The 19,816-nt window shown below is 38.3% G+C and overlaps 1 protein-coding gene across 1 annotated transcript in view; it reads right to left on the bottom strand.

Moving 5' to 3' along the window:
* CNTNAP2 (contactin associated protein 2) overlaps nt 1-10,422 on the bottom strand; it is a 1,021,678-nt gene extending 1,011,256 nt beyond the window's left edge. Inside the window, exon 1 of the mRNA XM_039378395.1 lies at nt 10,028-10,422. Within this exon, the coding sequence (XP_039234329.1) occupies nt 10,028-10,124 (97 nt within the window). The 5' untranslated portion in view covers nt 10,125-10,422. The remainder of the gene's footprint in view (nt 1-10,027) is intronic.
* Nucleotides 10,423-19,816: the final 9,394 nt, after the last annotated feature.

The following is a 19,816-nucleotide window of genomic DNA, read 5'->3' on the forward strand; positions in this document are numbered from 1 at the left end:
AAACAAGACTGCATAGTCAGATCCCAGAGTGGCAACAAAACCATTTACATTCTAATAAAAACTGAGGAAGATGTTAAACAGAAGACAACAAGGCTAGACAGTTTCAAGGAGCAGGCCAAGTTGTATCTGAGGTCTCTGACTATTATTATTACTGATTTTCGATAGCCCTTGGAACACCAAGGAAATTCCATAGGACTGAAAGAAACTGTGGTGTGCAAATACTGAAGAGAATGACCTCTAGCCATTCCCGCTAACATTGCTGCTAAACTAATATTGCTGCTAGACAAAATAATAGAAACTTATTAATAAAAATTTAAATAAGGTAAATGCAATTACTGCAAATCAACATGGGTTTATAAAAAGTAGATCTTGTCAACTATCCTGATCTTCTGAAGGTGGGTTTTTTTCCTGAGAATACAAATTTGGATCACAAGAAATTTGCATATATTTGCATTTATGTCTTTTTCTGCATACATTGTAATAGTATGCATTTTGAATTCTGAAGACAGTTGACTGACAGTGTAAACTATTTTAACAATTATTCAGAATTAGTATAAATGTGACACTAAATATCTTAAAATGTAACCTTTATAAAAGAAAAGAGTGGTTTCTAGTGAGAACTAGTAGAAGTCTGATTTTGAGCCCTTCATTACTTATCATTACCATATGAACTGCAGAAAAATATACAGTCTATGAAACTGAAGATGACTTGAAGTTTACACATGTCACAAGCCTGGGACATCTTGGTCAGGTGGTAAAAGGAAACATTAGGTATTTCAATGTGCCCATGTGTCAAGTCATAAACTTAGGGTAAGGAACATAGCTCCAGACTGAGACATTCAATGTCAGGAGGAAATGCGTCAAAACCTTGACCGCTACATTACTCAACAAAGGAGGACAAAATAAACTGTACCCCTCTGATAAATTAGACAGGGCATCTGATGACAACTGACATGAACAAGTCTGATGTACTCAGCAACATTTTTTCAAGTTTTCACTGCCAGTTGCATCTCCCCCATCTCTGAAGCCCCTGAATATCAAGGCAAGGATCGGGAGAATGAAGTCCCACCCATTGTAGGAGCAGATCAGATTCAAGACCATCTGAGGAATCTGGAAAAAACCCATGGAAAGTGACAAGATGCATCCCATGGTCCTGAGCAAACTGGCAGATATAGTTGCTAAGCTGCTCTCTATCACTTCTGAAAAGTCATGACAGTCAAGAAAAATTCCCAGTGTCTGGAAAAGGAGAAATATTGTTCCCATTATTAAAATATGTAAAAATTAATATCCTGAGAACTACCAACCAGTCAGCCTCACCTCTGTCTCTAGGAAGTCCATGAAACAGTTTCTCCTAGAAGCTATGTCAAAGAATGCAAATGACAGGGAGGTTTATTAGAGAAAGCAAACATGGCTTCATGAAGGGCAAAAGGACTAATCTGCTGGCCTTCTACAAAGGACTGACTGCACTGGTGGATAAGGGAAGAGCTATTGCTGTACCCTACCTGGACTTCTATTAGGCCATTGACACAGTTCCACAAAACACCCTTGTCTCTAAATTGGAGAAATGGGTTTGATGCATTAACTGTTAGATGGAAAAGGATTGGCTGGATAGCCATGCCCAATCAATCAATGGCTCAAAGTCCAAATGAAGATCAGTAATGAGTGGTGTCTCTCAGGGGTATTGGGACAAGTACTGTTAAATATCTTCAGTAATGACACAGACAGTGGGGTTGAGTGAACCCTTAGCAAGTTTGTGGACAACACCAAGCTGAGTGGTGTAGTCGATGGCCTGAGGGATGGGACATCACCCAGAGAAAGTGGACAGGCTGGAGGAGTCGCCCCTTGTGAACCTCATGAAGTTCAACAAAGCCAAGTGTAAGGTTCTGCACCTGGTTTGGGGCAATCCCTGGTAGCAATACAGACTGGGTGATGAACGAATTGAATGCAGAAAAGGGCTGGGGGATATAGGCAGATGAAAAATTACGTGTGAGCTGGCAATTTGCACCTTCAGCCCAGAAAGCCAGTAATATCCTGGGCTCCATAAAAAGAAGCATGGCCAGTAGGTCAAAGGAGGTGATTTTACCTCTCTACTCTCCTCTCCTGAGACCCTACATGGAGTACTTGTTCAGCTCTAGGGAACCCAGCAGATGAAAGACATTGACTTGTGGGAGCAGGTTGAGATGAGGGTCATGGAAATGGGCAGAAGGCTTCTCCCTTTCATAAAGAAAGTCTGAGAGAGGTCAAGTTGTTTATCCTAGAAAGGAGAAGGCTCCAGGCAGACTTCATAGCAGCTTTTCCATACTTAAAAGGGGACTACAAGAAAGATAAAGAATGACTGTTTACTAGGGCGTGCACTGATAGTATAGAAGGAACATTTTTAAACTAAAGAGGGTAGATTTAGATTACACGAAAGGAAGGAATTCTGGAACAGACTGCCCAGAGAAACTGTGGATGTCCCATGTCTGGAAGTCTTCAGGGCCAAGCTGGACAGAGCATTAAGGAACCTGTTCTAATGGAAAGTGTCCCGGCTTATAGAGGTGAGGTTGGACTAGATGATCTTTAAAGGTCCCTTCCAACCCAAAACATTCTGTGGTTTGTTGATTCAATGCTGTGTAAAGCAGATAAAAGTAGTGACACAATCTATTATATGACCATAGCTGAGTTTAGTGATCCTTTTTGGCCTCATAAGTTATGAAGATGTAGATTTGGGACCATAATTCACTCACAGCATTCCTTTGACACAATTTTTTTCCATATGTATAAAAGATATACTCTGCACTGACCTAAAGTCTAAAACTACATTTTATGAATAATCACAAACAGAGTTAATAAAAGCATTCCTTGTAATGATATTCTAAGAATTGTTTTTGGAAAAATATAAATCTTAACTTAATTAATAATATCTGATTATCTGATTTAACAGGCCAGGATTATGGCAAAGCAATTAAGCAGTGAAGGAATTTCAATTGAGTTATTACCTGTGTACCTAGCTTTCACAAATGGATGAATTAATCAGGAATCAATGAAGACAATCGCCCTTACTTTCAGGCTCAGCAAATTACTCGATAGGGTGATGAATCAATGAAAATCCAAGAGAACTAGTGGATTCAGTTTATTGCTGGAGGGAAGGGTGGAGAGAGGGCAGAGAAAGAGAGTAAGATGATTAATAAAAAGATAAAGTAGGTATGTGGAAATGGCAAATAAATTAAGAGCAGAAGCAAATGGGTGTGTGGTCTGGTGGTGTCTGTTTTTTGGAAGAAGGTTGGAACTGTAATGGATACCTTCTCTTATCTACAGGGAATTCTGCTATCATTTCTAACAGTTTGGCTGTACCAGGGAAGAATCAGGTAGGACATTCATCATACAACTGACAGTATGCCCAGTAGCATAATTTTTTTGGATCTAAACCAAAGGAAAAAAACATTAGAGAGTAAAGCTTGCTGAAGCTTGGGAGCATGTAGTCATAGAGAGCCTGCCCTGTACAGACTATGCTTCTGACTCCATTTCTCACAGAAGCTCACTCCTTTCCTAATGCAATGTGAATACTGTGGACAGGGCAAGCTGCTCCCTCTGACTCCATTCCCCAGCAGAAACAAAACAGGTTACTGTTATTGTATGAGAGACAACTTCTGTTCAGCACATTCCCTCCACCTTTTTTTTTCCTGTAGTCCAGGACAATGGAGGGATGCCATTAGTTTTACTTTTTGTGTTTTAAAATTATTTTCCTTATTTTCATTTTTCCTCATCTTTTTTGAGGTATTTGAATTTTTATCTCTATTCAGGGAAAAGAATGTACAAACCCTTCCTATGTTTCACTGACAATCTGGGCAGAGTCTAGAGATCTTAGGAAGGCATCTGTATCTGAAACCTGGCTCAACAGGGTGTAAATTTAAGTTTTTTGTTTTCTTGTTTGTTGGTTTGGTTTTAAATATGACAAGCTTTTCCCCAACCATAGTATTGCTACTATTAACATAAATGTAACTGTGAGTAAAAGCACATCCTAATTTAACTGCATTTCAAACAGTGTTTCAAGAACTTTATACTCAGAGCCAGTAGGCAAAGGATTCCCTTGTTGAAAAGATCCCAATTTGAGATTCCCTTGCCTGCTATGTTGTATCCCATTGCATTAGGTTCATTCATTTAAACTTCCATTCATTATGGAAGTAATTCTGCCTTTTCTTCTTTGGCAAATCTTCCATCACAAACTTTCTGTTACCCCTTATGGAAATGGACCCTCGCAGTCTCCTCAGCTCATCTGCTGATCTTCTGTATTACTATCCTCTAAATTCCAGGCTTTCACTGGGTTCATAATAAATACCAGTTTACGTATACAAGATGATTGAGCAATCAATAAGAGACCTATTTATCAACATCCAGGTGACTAAAAAACCCCAGACAGTGACACCTCTCTATATTTGATGCGAAAAAATTCTTATAGACAGATAATTCCTACATTGTAAAAACAGAAAATAGAAATGTAGCGTGCATATTGCTGATTTCCCAGAGCTAAGAGTAGAAAATATTAAGTGATGTAGCAGTTTTACAAAATAAAACAGAATGTTTATGTCCTATTTAGATAGTCATTAAATTACTACAAGAAAATGTTACTTTCTTTTAAGCTGAGACAAAATATTCACAGACAAATACTAAATGTTCATTCTAAAACATCACATTTGTTCATGGGATGGAAAATCCTTTGGCTAAAACTGTTCAAATTCTCCCTAGCTACTAGAAATTATTCTTAGCTGCTTATTTTATTTACACATTTAAGGTTGTAACCCAACTTGAGCTTTTACCGATACAAATGCAAAACCTGGCAACAGAGTTTCTAGACATGCTGAAGTCTGATTTATGTAAAACACATTTTCTGGAGTGCATACACAGCTGAAAATAAAATATTTGATAAATATTTTAAAGGGTGATAAATATTAACATCAAATTATGAACCATAAGTGTAAACAAGTCTTTCAGTCCCCCAGTGCGCTTAGCAGGACCGTCTGCCTAAGTTAAATGTCTGAAAGAACCATCTCTCCACCATGGGACTGTAAAGCCAAAAAATCTCTAGACTTTTTTAGGTAGAGGAAAGAGGTAAATGTGAATGTCAATATCCTTTTCTGCTCTGAATTATCAGTTGTTCAGGCTTAAAGACGAAATCAGAAAAGGCTGGCTACTACAACAGTGAATGAACATTGAGACAATTTCTTAGGCAGGAAAAGTCTCAGCTTTGTAAAGTTGCTTTTCAAATTGCAGAGCTATTAAAACCAAGAGTCCAAGTTCTTCATAAATGTTAAACATCAGACTTGAAAATATTTTTATTGTATCTATGATGTATTCAAAGTTGGAACGGCAAACATCTCAAAGGAATTGATTACTGATTACTGTAATTTCTTACAGCATCAAATTTAGAGATTTAACATGTTCTGCAACTGGCCGGTGGTCTCAGATTATCTACCTATGCAATGCCAATGAAGCAGCTGAATAAATGAAATGCAATACAGATAAAATCAATGTTAGTTCAAAGGCTGAAGTCTGAAGAACCTTTTAATCATTTCTAGTATCTCATACCAATGGACTGAATCATGAACTTCTCACTGACAAAAAACTTAACCACACTGCTCCTAAAATCCATGGCACAACTTCTATTTCCTTCAGTGGGAGAAGACTCAAGCTACTGGACTGCCCTCTTTGTCCCGCAGGTCTTTCTGATCTTTTAAAGAAAGATTCCATCTTGATGTGGATTTTGGAAATAATGCAATAATTTTAAATTTCTTCTTTAATATTTGCAAGACTAAAAAAAATTATGAAGTCACTCATTATATTATTTGATGAAGAAGACTGATGTTGCTTCTCTAACATTTTCAAACTGAAGTGATTGAAACAATTTGCGAGTCCATATATTTTCGTAAGACCAAGTATGATGGGTACTTAGGAAAAACACATTGGTAGGGGCAAACCTCAAGATTTAACTAGTTATCTTATGTTTGACCTATGAGCCAAATCACTTAAAGCTAGATCTTCTGCTTATGTAGAAAAAGAAAACTCCCATAGTTTGTACATAGTTTGTTATTGTCCAAAACATTAGAAGTATTACAGTCTTAAAAAGTCTAAAATATTGCAATAAATACTAAACATTGAACATGAGATCTGATGCTTTGTAATATTTAGAGATCCAAGCTGAAATTCCCAAGGAACATCTACAGGAAAATCTACTGTCTGTCATAGGTACACAGTAATATTACTTATTCAACAAGATGTACAGTTTAATGTCTGACTAATACATTATATATAAAGAATTTCCTGTCACAGCTGCATCAACTGAAATAGGCTTTCAAATGTGTTAAAAACACCTGAGAAAAATAAAAGAGAGAAAATAAAAAAATACTTCTCATCTCCTTGCAAGAGAAGCAGACAATGTTCAGAAACAAGTTTTCAATTCATAGCCTTTAACTTCACTTTCAAACTTTCTTGCAGACTGAACCACTTACTGAAGCACTCTTTGTGTTTTACACCATATTATTGCAAGAGGTAAAAGAGAATGCATATTTTTGCTTTTATATATCTTAATGATTTACTATACCTGCCCCCCCCCATTTGATTTCTGCATCAATTCTTGTAAAATGGGTTCAAACTTCAACTTCAGCAGTTGTATGGGACCTACTGCAAAAGTATGAAAAGTATCAGAACTAGAAGTTTTGATAGTTCTGTACTGATCACGTTTGCATTGCACAAAAATGTACACAACTAAAAAAAAAAAAAAAGAAAAAAACCAACCAACCATAAAAAAACACAAACAAAACGAAACAAAAACAAAATCAAAAACCTAACTGTGAAAAATAATAACTTTTTAAGTGAATTGCTTTCACACAGAAGCAGATGATCCTATAATGAATACTTTTAACATTCTCATTTAGTAACAAGTTTGCTGCTTTGTGTGTTTTTGGTTTTTTGTACGAATACAAATGAAAGTTAGTCTACCCATATTCATATTCTTATCATTCTATCTTAGTCATGTAAAAGACTATAAAGAACTAAATCTGTATTTTCCATGTTACTTTTTATCTTGTGATGACCTCTCCTGGTTGAGCTGTTCATTAGCCTTGACTCCAAAAGTTGAGTGTTTTCATCCCTCTATGCTTATTACAAAAAATTGCAGGAATATGAAGAATTTATTGCCAAGGTATGAAAACATGACCACAAATAGAATTTACAGTAAGATCTGAGCATTAGTGTGTGTGATACTGTATCACAGTGTATGTTTATTGTACTACAGATGGGCTTTCAACACCTACTTCATCTTGAGATAGAACTGAATGAGATTAAAAGCTTTCAACACAATCACTTCTGAATCAGTATTACTGAGACACCATTCTAATGACAGAGATAGACTTACTTGCTTTGCAAAGTAAACAGTTGAGATGCAGTATATTCACATAAATGACATCCAATTCTATTCTTTCTGAAAACTGTATTTTTTCTACACCAGCACTAGTAGACTATAGGAAAATACTGAATAGCAAGATCATATATAGGGATTTGTAATTCACTGTACAACATAACTCTTGCATATTTCCTAAAAAACACTGTAAAGAATAATCTTGCTGTTCTTAATTATTTCAAAGTCAAAACATAAAGTAACAACGGAGGATAAAATGAAATTCTGGTTGGAAATAAGTTTTACATCAAAGTTGCATTTGGCACAGGTTTTAATTCTATCAGAGGTATTCCCAATATGATGTTCAAAATCAACTGATAAGAAATTAAAAAAAAAAAAAAGAGAGAGATAAAAAGCTAAGTGCAGCATCTTGGCAACAGAAAACAAAACTCTCCAATGCCATTCACAATCAGTTGCATTCAAAGTTACAAATAACCCCAGAAAATACAGCACATTGACAAAATACAACACAATGATGAGTTTGTATAGCAAAGCATGCAACAGAATAATCAGTGAAGTGGTGCACCAAACTACTGTGACACAGCACTTGAGTTCCCACTGTAGTACCCCTTCCCAAGCACCAGTAAGCCTTTACAAGAATTTTCAGCATGTACTGCAATGTGAACAATCCTTTTGTAATTTTAAGGCTGACATGTACTTCTAGCTATATTTCTGTTTCCAGTAAACAAATCTAGCTCCATTTCACTTTCAGAAGTGAGTCAGAAATGAAATGCTACTTAATACATAAGAAGCATAGTGTATAAGCTCTTGGGAGGTGAATTAATATACGGAAATCTTTGAATATCTGTCAAGATGGGAATGTATATGAGTAAATTGTAATTAAGTTTGTATTAATATCACTGTAATCGGAAATTCCAGGAATAAAGGATATATACAACCATTAACTTCTCAACTAACTAATTTCAAAAGTTAAAGATTTATTTGTTGGGTAATCAGATAACCCATTGTATGTCATTTTCAACTTAAACTACAGCCATTACTTACTGAATGACAAAAACAAACAAAAAAGCTCAGAAACCCTATTAATAGCAGGGAACTTGGTTTTCCAAGAACAAATTTCTGGCAATCTAAATCATAAATCTTTGTCCCCAGACATTCCTATTATGCAGAGCCTGAGACGCGACCACGAAGAAATAATATTCTTAAGAAAAATTAGATAGCTGATCAAAACTAAGCAGTAAACCCCAGGATCAATATTTCTCCTAAACCAAAGGTAAGAAAATAACTGAACATCCTATAGCCTCTGAGACCTACATGCAATGTAGACATTGCTCTGCATTTTCTGTTGACACACACACAAACACAGTGTTAGCAAATCCTGGAACAATAACTTTGTTTTATTTTTCAATAGATATCAGATCATAACAGATAGAAACCCACTGAGAAAGTATAGAAGTGCTCCAGTTCCCTAATCATTGCATTGTTCAGTCCTGCCCCCAAGGAAACAAACAGACAAATAAATAAATAAAGTGATCTACACAGATCTCTATGCAGTATATACATTACATTCTATGACAATTCCCTGCTTGGTCAGTAGAATCAATGTCCATTCACAAATACACAATCCCAACACGTCTATCTGTAACATCTCAGGACACTTCTTTCCTCTATGAACAGCCGAGCGAGCCAGCAGAAGCGTCTATTTCTGACTTTTCTATAAAAACGCACTGTTTCATTTCAGTGTGCATTTCAAAAACACTTTGGAAATGGCAAATGTTTTACATGGTCTGAAAAGAAACAACTAAACACTTAACACTGACATCTACCTGCAAATGTTTTGCTCGGAACTACAGCTCAGTGCACTGTTAAAGATTTGATCTAATACCCATTGAAATCAATGAATATGCTGTCATTTTTACATTGATAGAAGAATTGGATCCTGTATAGGGTTTTGCAATTCTCTGGTCTGAAAGTTCAGCATTTCAGCAGATGCTTGATCATTTCTCTACTATTACTGCCTCCCTAGGAGGCAGCTGGTCTTCTCTAAAATACATTTGCTCATTTTATTATGGGCAGCCAAACTTCACTCTCAAGAAAAGCTGTCCTGTCTCAGTTCCCTCTCATCAACTCACAAACATTCTTTCCTCTTCAAATGAGACAGAATTTTCTCTTGCTGCTCCTCGATAAAACACTAGTTATGGAAACTGCTCACATCTTCTCTTTTATCTCCCAAAAGTGTGGAAGGGAAGTACTTCCAAATGCAAATTGCATACCTTCTGAGAAAGGTGGGAAAAAACCAACCAAACCATAAGCCAAACAAAAACTGCCCCCAAACTTTGAACAGCTGCTGATTCCTTTCCCCCTCTGACTCCATTGCAGAACCAAGACTATATCACAGAGCAAGTCTTTCAACTTTCCACACCAGCTACCAATGAAATCATCTACACCAAGGAAGATCTGATGGGGAGCACTGCAAACAGCATCAAACCTCAGTGCACACAGAAAATAATACAAAGAAAAATCAAACACGATATTCATCAGCAAAGAAAAAAATCAACCTCAGAGTTGTGGGAATTTCCCTCCAGTTTATTGCAGAAGTGAAATTGTGCATGTTTCTTAGCAAAGGTTACTTACGAGATGCAGGCAGAGCAGTCCTGGCTCTGCAGCTAATGCTGCTGAAAATCCAGAGGAAGAGAGCTGCCCTGCAGCCAGCTCGGGTAACCACAACCATCCTTCACTTCCTGGCTCCCTGTACTCCAAATGCCAGCCGCAGAAGACCTGCTTTTCTCCACTTTGGCCCTTTCTCTCTCTCTCCTTCTCCTTCTCGGAGGAGGTGGCGAGAAGGTAAAGGGGGCAGGGCTTTACCTTGGGGTAGAAGCCAAACCCCCTCTTCACCTGCTATCTTTGGGTTTGCAGCAGCACGATCAGTCCCGGTACTTTTCTTTCCCTTATTTCTCTGTGTTTGTGTCTGTCCCTCCTTCTCAGAGGAAGAGGGGAAAAAAGAAGAAGCAGAAAAAAGCCACGAAGTATGAAATAAGGAGGATTGTAGAAGAGAAAAATTAAAAAAAAAAAAAAGAAAAGAAAAAAAAAACAAACCAAAAGCAATCCTCCAAAAGACGTGTGGGGTGGGAGGGGAAAGGGAGATGGAGATGAAAGGAAGGAAGAAAGGCAAAAATAGCAGTTGGTGCCGCTAATGCTGCTGTTGATGCTACCACTGCAGCTGAGCCCTTCTTCCTGTACAGAGCAGCGCTGCTGAGAGAAGCTTGCAATAACCTCCCAGCTCAGATATATATACACAGTGTACACGCACACATAGCCGGGGAGCCAAACACACACTCACACAGGAGCAGGCAGAGGGAGGGAGGGAGAGAGAGACACTCCCGCAGCACAGAAGCAAGCTCAGAGCCTCTCTCCTCATGTATTCATCATCTTCCAGCAGGAGGAACCTGCCTGCCACCAGCAGCAGCAACCTCCCTCCTCCTCCTCCTCCAAAAAAAAAAAAAAAAAAAAAAAGGCAAAAGAAGAGAAAATCCTCTCCCCAGCGCTCCCCTCCCCTTCCCCCCGCTTCCTCCAGCTCCTCCCTCTTCCTCTGCGCCCCTTGGGCCTCCAGGACCACAGTCGTCCTCCTTTGCCTGCTTCAGAGGCAAAGCTGGGGGACGGCGGCGGGGATCGGGGACGGGGTTGGGGCGGAGCGGGGCCGGGGTCAGGGCCGGGGCCAGTGCGGGGATGGGGATCGGGGCCGGAGCGGAGCCGGGGGCAGTGGGGCCGGTGCCGGTGTCGCTGGATGCGGAGGCGCGGCGCCCCTGCGCGCCCCCGCGGCCGCTCCTGCCTCCCTCCGCACCGCTCCCCCGCACACCGCCGTGGTGGCGGCTCCCCGAGCTCCAGCCTGCCGGGATCCGAGCCAGGCAGCCAGCAGGCAAGTCCTCCGAGCGGTCCTAGTTCTGGGTTGGGGGGGTGAGCACCATCCCGCCCGCAGAGAGCTGGGGCTGCAGGAGCCGCTAATGCAGATGTTGCCATTCGGTAATTAATTCTCACTCCGAGAGCAAGCCAGGATGCAAGCTGCATTAAAGTATCACTACGGTTTTCACCTACAAGAGATGACTGAGACAACCTGGCCATATCCCAGCCGTATGGTTTAGGGATTTCAAGAGTCTGACTGGTCTTTCTCATCCCTCTCCATCCCTCCTGCCATTGCCCTTAAACAGCTGAACCAAAAGTTATTGCTCACCAGATGCGGTAGAATAATGAGGGTAGGGAGTTATTCATGGATTATTTATTCTACAATCAATGAGGCAAAGAAAAATGAAAACAATTATTTCTCAGGTGTTATATAGAGAAGGCTGAGAAATGGAGAGGTATAATTTCTTTAGAGGAGCCCCAAAGCAGGGATAAATTATTTTCAGTGACTAATACACATGCTGTTAACAAGTACCTGCTGTTATTTAGTGACTGTGATGAAGTGGTTAAGACTGTGTGTAAGATGAGATTTTCAGAAAGGCCTTGGGATATTAAGATCCTCAATCCTATTGCCTTTCAGAGAGAGTACAGTGCCTATCTTTTAGGTCACTTTGAAAGCTCATCCATACGTAATATGTGATATCTTGGGAGACCTGTGGCCTAGAGGTTTGAGCACAGCACGGGATAAAGCTTAAATGCCAGTCCTGGGAAAAGTGTTTCTGTAGTCTTGTCCAACTGCCATAATTTTTCCTCCTTGAGCCTTTCCCTCCCTTGTTTTGTCCTTATCGAGTATTAATACATTCATATTTTAAATGCTTTCATAGAAGTATTGCCAATATGTCTGTAGCAAATATGAAAAAGTGCACTATTATTGTGGTTTTATTATACTTATCTGTGTTGTTGAAAGAATAAATATTCCCACAGAGACTCTGTTACCTCTTCTCTGCATCATCCTGAGGCCTCTGCCATGCCCTCCCCATTCCTTATAACCCACAGATACTGGACTTACAGTCCAGTAACCGTATGTGAGTGTCCATGTGTGAGTTTTCTGGGAATTAAGTAAGAACCAAATAATAATTAGTGTCATTAAACTGGTTCAAAATTGCCTCTTTCCATAACTTCTTTCTTGTTCACATCTTCTGTTCTCCTCATACTCTATATCCCACAATTTTTCAAGTTTATAAACCTACATTTTCTGTTCTTTAGCTATAGTTGAAGTGATAGAGTTGATATAGTATCACAAACTGACTGCATATATTCATGGCAAAAAGAAAACTTTCTGAGTATGTCATGCAAAAAATCCTACCACTTTCATTCTGAGCTCTTGAAACCCTTTCAGTATTCATTGGTCTTTATTATTCACCTGAATAACTAATAAGCAGCTTCTCCGAGTTAGTATTTAAAGGCTCAGCAGACCATTTTTTTTTACATAAAATTTCTGCTTCTTAAAGCCCTTCCAACAAGCACAACAACAACAACAACAAAACTTGGCCATCACCATTTATACTTTTATGCATAGATACTTACGCATCGCTCAGGTCATGAAGTCCTCCACAGGACGAAAATTTGAGTTGTTCAGACTTCACACTTCTTTAGCATATGCTGATTGGGGTTTTCAAAAACGTACTCAAATTGATCACGAGTAGGTACACATTTAAAAAACGGCTATAAAGGATAGGACAGGTAATTCAAAACAGGAAGATTCAGCAGGTTGATTGATGAATATCTCAATAATGGTGATAGTAGAAAGTTTCCTTGTGGTTTGAGGCGGAAGAAATGGCACAGATTATTGCATTTTTCCCCACCTCGGAATAGGATCAGGCCTTAAAAACTGCATAAAATATTTAAACTATGTAGCAACAGAAATGAGTTGTGCAAGGGTAATGCAATTATTTTTAATATAACCACAACTGAGGCCTGCAAAATCATTAACTTTGACTGATTCTGTCACACAAAAATCATTACAAAGATCTTCAGGCATTCTTTGGTCCTATAAAACAAGCTAACCATCTTATATACTCTTCTTTAGTTTTTTTTCTTTTTCCTGGAGGGTGTTGTGAAATATTACTTTACATGATTCAACAAATCCAAGTTGAATATATTAACCTTTGCAATGAAAACATGGTCAAATTGTCTTAGGCCACGCTATAAAGTTATTAGATACTTCTACTCTTTCTCCTAACCTTTCCTTTCCAGAGTGTAAATGTGAGGATGTTTCTAAGCAAGCAGTGAGACAGTCCTGCAGTCTCAGCAGGGCAACTACAAGCTTTAGCACCCCTATGCTGCAACTGTCAAGTGTCTGCAACTTAGGTCAACAGGGACCTGTACTCATCAAGTCCAACCACTAACCCAGCACTGCCAAGTCCACTACTAAACCATGTCCCCAAGTGCCCCATCTACACATATTTTAAATACTTACCAGGATGGTGACTCAACCACTTCCTCACTTCCCTGAGCAGCCTGTTACAATATTTGGCAACCCCTTCCGTGAAGAAATTTTTCCTAGTATTTGATTTAAACCTCCCCGTTGCAATTTGAGGCCATTTCCTCTTGAACTATTGCTTTTATACTTGGGAGAAGAGATTGGCACCCACCTGGCTACAACCTCCTTTCAAGACATTTTAGAGAGTGATAAGGTCTCCCTGAGCCTCCTTTTTTTCGGGCTAAACAACCTCCCTCAGCTGCTTCTCATATGACTTACTCTTGAGACCCTTCACCAACCCCATTGCCCTTCTCTGGAAATCCTCCAGCACCTCTATGTCTCTTTCAGTGAGGCACCCAAAACAAAGGATTCAAGGTGCAGCCTCACCAGTCTGAGTACAGGGGAATGATCAACACTCCCAGACCCTTGGAAACTGTGGAGACACCTCACTCTACTGGTGAAACCTCCCTGGCAATTAGTAAGACACTAAAGTGTTAAAAGACTCCAGTTATTACAGCTGTACACAAATTTTATTGAGCTTAATGGAAATTGTACATGCATATTGATGAATGAATAGATCATTCTGAATTTACTAGAGCTGTCAAGCAATGTCTGCTAAATGGAATTTGTCCTGGACAGAGCTATATTTACAGTATGTGAATGTAAAGGAGGAAAACAATGTCAGAAAGCTAGAAAGGATAATGAAGAATTTCAAACACTGATGGGTCCAAATGGCACCCAATAAAGTGATCGAATGGGACCACAGAGGAAAATGAGCCAAGCTGAAAAAGAACGTGAAACTTCTGAAACTTCTTTATGCTAACAAACTACCATTTTAACATTGTGTTTCCCTTCTATATTCTGGTTGTCCCTTACATAGCAGAATTTCTGTCAAGGTTTCTAGAATGTTAAATATGAGGACTTCACTCAGGAAAGACAAATGCAATGTATTTCAAATTATAACCAAACAAAACGTTATGTACACAGAATGAAATGCCAGATAATGGACAGCTCTGTGACTGAAGGAAGTCTTGGGTTTATTAAGAACAACACAGGGTTTTCTACTGGGATGGTTAATATTCGTGGATCTTTCTCTGAGGGAGAAAGAGGACACATGAAAATTGTGACCATCTCTGATGTGATCTCATCTGTCTATGAGAAGCTGTAAAGGCCTGAAGAAAATGTTTATTTTCTAGAAAAGCAAGGAAATTTTTTCCTAATTTTCTTAATGCAGCTAAAAAGGAAGATGAGAGTGCATTGGTAGAAAAGAGACATTATCATCTTCTTGCTTATGCAGGTAAAAATATAGCATTATAGTTTGAAGTGAATGCATTTTGACTTGACCATCAGTTTGTTATTGTAGTTGTATTAAAACAAACAAGCAGATAAAAAAATGGAAATGTATTTGTACATCAAACAAATTAAAGATGTTCATAAATTTTCAGCTTCGTACCCCTTTATCTTTTGTAGTCTGAATGTGTTCAAGACAGCATCTACCTTTAGAAATTTCTTTTGTGATACCTAGGTCTCAATCTACACTGCATAATGAAAAATTTTGACAGTGAAAACATTATGAGGAGAGGCTGAGGCCATTTGGTTTCTTCAGCCTAGAGAAGAGGAGACTGAGGGGAGACCTCATTGCACTCTTCAACTTCCTTGTGAGGGGAAGTGGAGGGGCAGGTACCAATCTTTTCACTCTTGTGACCAGTGACAGGACTCGAGAAAACAGCATGAAATTGTGTCAGGGGAGATTTAGACTGAATATCAGGAAAAGGTTCTTCACCCAGAGGGTGGTTGGGCACTGGAACAGGCTCCTCAGGGAAGTGGCCACAGCACCAAGCCTGACAGAGTTCAAGAAGCATTTGGACAATGCTCTCAGGCGCATGACGTGATTCTTGGGGTGTGTTGCATGGCGCCAAGAGTTGGACTTGATGATCCTGATAGGTCACTTTTAACTTGGCATATTCTGTGGTTCTGTGATTCTAAATAGAAAATCATGCCATATGTCTCAAACGTATACTAGACTTCAATCTGCATTTCATAGATGTGCAAATAGAACTGAACTTGATTCTTATTCTGCATCATGACTAGAACAACCAAACAGAAATGGTGGTTACCTGTCAAAAATGCAACTGTTCTACACTAATCACCAGTCTTATTTGAGCTCATTTCCAGATTAATGCTCCTTGAAGAAATTAAATAATCTGTTTATTTACAAATATAATTTAATTACTGCTCATCCACTTGAACAGTCCAAAATAATTGTCTCCTCCTAGACACAGTATTCTTCCACACATTTATCTCTTGCTTTTTCTTCTTAGTTTGCCTTCAAACCCTACCTTAAACATATTTCCTTCCTCCTCTCACTTAAGCACTGTCTGTTAATTTATTTGGATGCTTTTTCTATTGCAAAATAATTTTGCATTCCTACTATCCCTAAAGTCTATTAGTGAAAAAATGAAATAACATTTGAGAATCACTGAGACAAATTATTTTAATATGTTACCTACTTTACTATTCGTTTCTTCCAGCTGGAAATATTATATCCATGAACATAACTATTTTGTGAAATTACTGGTTTAGGGAGCTATATGGAGCAACCTGTGGCTGCTGCTAATGCAACCAGCCCAACTGGAAGCTGGATCATGTATGTCATGTGCATAAAACATGACAGGATGAGATTTAAATGTACTTTTAAAATATTGCACTGAAGTAGTCTTTTTCTTAATTCAGTATAGACCATATCATAGGCAATCCATTGATGAATAGGAGAAGGTCTATATTGAAAAAAATGCAAAGTGAATTATAGTAATATTATCAAAAGCTACTGCAATTATGTTGGAATTTCTAGTCACCTTTAAAGGAGAAATCAAAATCAATCTGGAACACTTCCATCTGCTATTTGTGGGGTGGAAAAAAGGCATCCTTTCACTAATACACAACCTGAAAGGTAAGTACTAGAGAAAAGACTGTCAGCTCTTCTTATGCGATCATTTATGCTTGGATGAAGAGACCTCATGTGACTTGAAGGCTTTTCTATGACAAGTACATAGCAACACTTTGGCAAATACAGTAAATACTTCCATGGAAAAGCAATATTAGTGAAGAATTGATGTATATTCAGCCATATTTTAATGCAAATTAGCAACTGAAAACATGGGAAAGAGCCAATGTAATCTAACACAATTTATTTTTTTAAACTGACAGTGATCTACAGCTCTCATCTTGGGAACTTCTTTGAGAAAGGTTTTGGAATAATTGACAACTAGTAGCTTTAAACCACTGTTTTACTTTAAATAATTTGTGTTACCGAGGATATAGCCTCATTATCTACTCAATACATATTTAACAATTGGAAGAGGTTAGCAGAGTAATGCACTAAAGTTACTGAAGCATTTAAGTGTTCTGAGTAAATATATATTTGCCTCCCTGTTATATTGTCTACATCATTCAGTCTCAATTACCACACTAATAAACCAGAGTTATCTTTATCTCCTACTACAGACAACATATGGATACTTGGCCACAAAAGTACTTTAAAATACTACCATTTATTCTATCTTATAATATTAGGAGTATCCAGAGTCCTCTTGAACCATATTATAAATTCTTTCTTACAATTGATTGTGGTAAGTTGCTTGGTGCTTCAGTTAAACATGAAGTTCCAGTAATTCTTTATTATGACTCCAGGACTGCTTTTTATTAAGTGTCTATGGTGCATCTAGTACAGAGCAGGGTGTCAATCATGACTGAAGCTCCTGCATAATATCCGAACGTGATTATACTTCAAAGATAAATACGTATTGTTTTGCCTGTCTGCACACCTGCCTGTCAGATAATTCTGTATGCACCCCCTGTGTTCCTGTGCTTCTCTTCCTTTTTTTTTTTTTTTTTCCTCTCTTTCTGTTAGGCTTCTAATTTTTAACGAAGAGAGTCTGGCATTAAGAACACCAACTGGATGAAGATTGGCAAACTGGATGCTTTTCAAAAAACTGAAATAATTAGATAAGCTTTATGCTAACTTTAGGAAGTCACTTGCTGTGGCTATGCAAGCATAGTAACTTTTTGGGCTTCAGTGAAGTTTCTGAGCTGTGCAAAAGCTGCAGCCAAGCCTAGCCGTATCAGATCAGCCCACAGCTCACAGTGGAGCTACTCTATCACATGCCTTGAAGAATGTTCCCATTCACCGGTTGGAGATTTTCATTACAGCCACTAACCCTCCTACTTTAGATGGAAAAATAGACAATGTAGGTTTTTGGTGAAGGAGATTGGTTATCAACTGGTGTAGTGGTCTGAAAAACACTATTTATTTTATTTTTAAATTCTATGCTGTAGCAGTTATAACCTGAAAAAGAGGTGGCTTATCCATTCCTTGTTCAGAGTAGTCCTGCTGCAGTCAGCCTGCTCTTCTTTCATGGGAATTGGTCAGCAGACTGCTGGAGTATATAATAAAATTGTACATGCATCTACAACATAAGTGCACACACAAATGCACAAATGATTGCCCTTGACATCTCAGTAGCCATTTTGAAAGTAAGGATGAAACTAAGAATGAAATTACTTCTTTCCATAGAATCAGGAAAAAAAAAATGACTAGTAGTAAAGGGAATGAAATTAAAGTACAAATTACAGGGCTGTACCAGGGTCATTTTTTAACATTCTTCCTTCTGCACTGACATATCAAAAGGAAATGTAAAGCCTTAATAGGAGGCACACAATATGAAGAGCTCTCTGATGCATGAATGCCGCATCTGCGACCATCCTTAATGACATGCAGCCTCTCAGCAGATTTGATAGTACAGAGGCCTTTCATAAAGACCACTTCAACTTAATTTATAAGCAGCCATACTCTGGTTTTAACATCTCTAGGTTTTAATCTGTACATTGCAAAACAGCCTGGGTTTATTGCCTGGAAACATCTAATGAAAGACATGATTTCAAAGTCTTTTCTGCAATCAATAGTTTCAACACAATGAACTATCACATGCCCTGCTACACAGCAGTACGAGAGGTGCAGCTACACTGTCAGTGTACACGTCAAACTAAGACAGACCATAATAACCCTGTATGTGATGACTCTTGCAACAACCATCACAATGCACTCTCAATTTGCTGTCCTGGTGTCGCGGGAAAAACCTTCTGAGCATGTTTCCTCTAATTTGGAGACTGAAAAGCTCCCTAACCAAGGAAGGAGGGTTCTAAAATAAAACCCGAAAATTGATCTGAAATTAGAGACCACAGAATTTTCAAGAAGCCTCTAGGTAAGCTGATGCCTTATTACATGTCAGGGGATTCAGTACCAGCCCACCACATGGCTCTATTATCTCCCGGAGCACAGAATATATATGTATCACTCATCCAAATATGTACACAATGTATCGTGTTTAATAAGTCATGTACATATAAAGTAAACTATGAATATCTATTATAGAATTACAAGCTTATTATTAAAATACATTCTGGATAATCTGTGCATAAGAAAAGAAGATTGAAAGAGGCCATCCAAGTCATATCAGTTGTCCAGGTTTATCTCCAAGATAAATTCCCTTTTCCTCTCAAGCATAAATCCTCTTCACAATATTTATGAAACACAGGGTGACTCGAAGATGCTTTCTGTGAGGTACGTCTACATAAAAACCACTTAGCTTTCAGACCCATTTCAGCTCTTAGAAAGTATCAAATATGAGAAAATACATGTATTTTATAAAAGACTTATAGTTCTTGATCTTATTTCATTTTCTAATTAAAAATTATGAAGAAGTCACGTTAGGCAGACCAAAGTCCTACTACTACAATAGTGCATGAAATTTTAGCTCTAAATGCATTGGTAATAAAAGGTGCTTAGACTACTGTATGTTACTCACTGCGATGTGAAATGTAATGAATGAGCAATAATTTATTCTCCACAGCACCTAAGGACTTCAAAGCATCATACAAATATTGAATTAAGCTTCCCAATGTGGTAAGTAAATATGTCCACGTAAAGAACAAGCACAGAAATTTAAGTAGTGTCCAAAATCACCCACAGCTAACTGCTGTAAACA

The sequence above is a fragment of the Pipra filicauda genome, unplaced genomic scaffold, assembly GCF_003945595.2.
Source record: "Pipra filicauda isolate LSUMZ 115617 unplaced genomic scaffold, ASM394559v2 scaffold137_size4652046_pilon, whole genome shotgun sequence".
NCBI lineage: Eukaryota > Metazoa > Chordata > Aves > Passeriformes > Pipridae > Pipra > Pipra filicauda.